Below are 4177 nucleotides of genomic sequence, written 5' to 3'. Positions count from 1 at the left end.
AGTGGCGCTGCAATCTTTTGACTACTCAAATATTTTACGTTTTTGATACTAAATTAACTTCTGAAGTATAATTTTTTATTGTTTTTATATTTTTCAATATATTTATTTTGTTTGTACAAAATAAAAAAGTAATTTTTAACGATACAATAGTCTTTGTTAGGCTTAACATCGACGAAAATTCAACGCGAAGCGACACGCAACGGAGAAAAATGTCAAGATGGGATAAATTAATATATTTTATCGTACATAGTCGGTTATCCGAAACATCGATGTTCCGAGCAACCCCAGTCCCCAATTGATTCGGATAATCGACGCTCTACTGTATATAATACTCATATCTTTTCTTCAGGAAAACCGGAACAGCAGGAAAAAATCATTTATCCGAAGATACATTGACCTATTAGCAGATGGTCTTCATTTGAAGTATGTTTTTTTTAATACAGTATACATAAATCGTATTGGATGTGTTAATTTTATCTTACTTGCTTCATTTTAGGTTTAAAAATCACACTTTGGATAGACCAGGTAATAAATCTATAGGCAAAATTGTACAGTTTTATTAAGTATTTCGATAATTTAATTTTATTTATTAGGCAGACATCGCCATCTCTGGCAGTAATATCAGAAAAACTTACGTGTCTTATTCATCTTCTGTAATTCACATTCCAACTACATTTGCGATACGTGCTGCAAGACCTTTAGATAAAACTCTTATTTTGCTGAAACCATTCGATGTAATGGTAATGTTTCGAAATTTTTTAATTTTTTCTATAAAGAGCATATTTTAAACTATACGAATTGAAATTTAAAACGAAAAAAACTATTAAATATTTTATAATATATTAGATTGACTGATTGGTGAAATAAAGCAATGCAACACGTTAGCTAACTGTCAACGAAAATATGCCGTCAGGAAAGACATTTTTTGTTCTATTTAACACATAAATATAAAAATCTTCGTATTAATTCAACGTGTTAGACAGAAGAAAATCAGGAACAACGCGGTAAAACCTTGGCAAGTAATAAATATGAATTTAACTACAAAAGTTCAGTGTTGTCACCTATTTGTCCACGCGATGTGTTGTAACCCAGCAATGGGCTACAACACATCGCATGTCAAACATTTCGACAGGAAAGACATTTTTGTTCTATTTAACACATAAATATATAAAAATCTTCGTATTAATTCAACGTGTTAGACAGAAGAAAATCAGGAACCACGCGGTAAAACCTTGGCAAGTAATAAATATGAATTTAACTACAAAAGTTCAGTGTTGTCACCTATTTGTCCATGCGATGTGCTGTAGCCCAGTAATGGGCACAACACATCGCATGCCAAATATTTCGAAAGGAAACATATTTTTAATGTAATGTGCAATAAAAAATCGAGAAATTTTAAATTTTTATAATTACTGCAAAAAATGCCTACGATTTAGTTCTTAATAATTTTTAAAGATTTCAAAATAATATACTTTATGACCTCTCAACATCGGCCATTTTAAGAAACATGTAAACAAACATTCTATTAAATGGTCATTGTTTGGAAGATATTTTATATACAAAAAAATACACTTCTGAACAAAATGCTGCAATTTCCAGACTGTCGTTATTGCAGGGTTGACTGTATTATAAAATCATTCATATTTTAAAAAGTGCAAAATACACTAGAGCATCGATTATCCGAAAGTCAATCATCCGAAAGAATTCCAGTCGGCAATTTTAAATTTTCGCCGGTGCTGTGACGCTGCAATCTTTGGCTATGTCTTGGGCTACTCAAATATTTTACGTTTTTAATACTAAATTAACTTCTGAAGTATAATTTTTTATTGTTTTTATATTTTTCAATATATTTATTTTGTTTGTACAAAATAAAAAAATAATTTTTAACCATACAATAGTCTTCGTTATGCTTAACATCGACGAAAATTCAAGAAAAATGTCAAGATTGGATAAATTAATATATTTTTTCATACATAATCGGTTATCCGAAACATCGATCTTCCGAACAACACCAGTCCCCAATTGATTCGGATAATCGGCGCTCTACTGTATTTATAAATTACAGTAAAACCTCATTATTTCAAAACTCAAGAGACTGAAAAATATTCACTGTGCCAATGAAAAAAGGCATTTTTACATTCTAGTCGTGCATTCAGCCAGGCTTCAAGACGATCGTTTGGCGAGGGCAGTTACTGAATATAATTAGAACTTACTACTCACAGACGCTTCTTGTGGTGGCTTATTCAGATTAGTTTTTTGGTTCCGCAGAGCTATAAGCTTATGTGTTATCTTTATCGGGTTATAGAGTTAGTTGAATTTAAGCAATGCAACACAGTGGTGATTTGCCAAGGAGAAAATCTCTTCAGGAGAACTTTCCACGAGGAACTGTTTTTTAAATACATGTAAATTTTTTTGAAATTCCAAAAAACACCATACAATCAGCCTATTAAGAAAGTATAAAACATGTCCGAATAACTTTGCTTAATGGTTTATCCACTCGCCTGCAATGGGCTTTTTCTACTGGATTACTAGTAAGTCCAATTCCAGTCAATGTTATACAGCCTTACAAATTTTCTGTACGCTTCGTTCAACGGATACAGAAAAAGATTGCAAAAGAAAAATTTACTTTAATATACTGTAATTTGCAAAAGGGGACTTTCCATTTATTAATTGAAAATTTCGCAACCTTGATAAGCCAATACTTAAAAGATGGTATTATACTGCATGTGCGAACCATAACAAAGACTAATTACAATCATACGTATACTGACAGATTACCTACATGAATTATTAGATTACGGCAATAAGTCATACATTAAATAATATTCTATTTATTAGTAATCATCTTTTCTAAAAGGCATTCTTATTGGGAAAAGTATAAATGAGATTTTATAGTGTTTAAAAAATTATACGATAGTGTAACTTTTTTGTAATAAAAAGCTGTGGAGTTTTATTTTCCTCTTCAAAATTTTTTCTTCATTCTTGCATAGTTTGTATATAAATTTTCCTGCAAATCCGGTTATTTGTTACAGTTATTGTGTTCTCTGATTATAAAAATTTTTACTATGGCCACCTGTGTAAATGAAAATTTTCTAAATCTTCAGGCAACAAAATACAGTTGTTTTATTGTCATCCAGAGATGTGCTAAGCACACTATGACATTGTTGAAAGCGCTCGACATAGCTGAAACACACCATATTCTGAATATTTTCTAAAATCTTTTGATCATTTTTTCTTTATATTTTCTATATATTTTCGTTGCCTCTTTCTTTATATTGGCCATTGCTTTTATCAAAAGTAACTTGCTTTATAACAAGTTTACTTCACATTTGTGAACGAAATAAGATATAATATTATTAAGCTCACTTCTTATTATTATTACTGTAATTATGTATTATTAACATATTTAATTAATTATTTATTTTCTAAAATTGTTATTATTATTAAATGTTTCAGTGCAAAGATTATAAAATGACTTCCTGTAATACGTATAATAGAACACAAATAACTGAAAATAAATCATTAATACCACGGAGCATATCCTTTGGTATCGATATCGTAAGTATAGTTAGATCTACCGTCTAATTATTCAATAGTAAAATAACTTTCTAATGAAAAGATTTCTGTTTCAACCAGCGATAATACGCTTTAAAAAGTATTGTGTTTTGTCTAATCCAAAGTTTAAACTTTTTCTTTGCGTTAAACTATTAAACAATTACAGTGAAATATAAACCAAACTTACAAAGAATAATATTTTAAAATACAGTAAAGCGTCGATTATACGAAAGTCAATCATCCGAAACGTCAATTATCCGAAAGAATTCCAGTCGACAAATTTAAATTTTCGCTAGTGCTGTGGCGTTGCAATCTTTGGCTATGTCTTCGGCTAGTCAAATATTTTACGTTTTTGATACTAAATTAACTTCTGAAGTATAATTTTTTATTGTTTTTATATTCTTCAATATATTTATTTTGTTTGTACAAAATAAAAAAGTAATTTTTAACGATACAATAGTCTTTGTTAGGCTTAACATCGACGAAAATTCAACGCGAAGCGACACGCAACGGAGAAAAATGTCAAGATGGGATAAATTAATATATTTTATCGTACATAATCGGTTATCCGAAACGTCGATCTTCGGAACAACCCCAGTTTCCAATTGATTCGGATAATCGA

The 4177-nt window shown here is 29.9% G+C and overlaps 1 protein-coding gene across 1 annotated transcript in view; it reads left to right on the top strand.

The window, feature by feature from the left end:
- The window catches only part of LOC111615414, a 40119-nt gene that overhangs the window by 29657 nt on the left and 6285 nt on the right, over nt 1–4177 (top strand). The window contains exons 10-11 of the mRNA XM_023356829.1: nt 594–740; nt 3457–3547. Coding sequence (XP_023212597.1) covers nt 594–740; nt 3457–3547 — 238 coding nt within the window. The remainder of the gene's footprint in view (nt 1–593; nt 741–3456; nt 3548–4177) is intronic.

This window comes from Centruroides sculpturatus, unplaced genomic scaffold, assembly GCF_000671375.1.
Source record: "Centruroides sculpturatus isolate CEXI.00-Female unplaced genomic scaffold, Cexi_2.0 scaffold1746, whole genome shotgun sequence".
Classification (NCBI taxonomy): domain Eukaryota; kingdom Metazoa; phylum Arthropoda; class Arachnida; order Scorpiones; family Buthidae; genus Centruroides; species Centruroides sculpturatus.
This window is presented reverse-complemented; position numbering and strand designations above follow the sequence as displayed.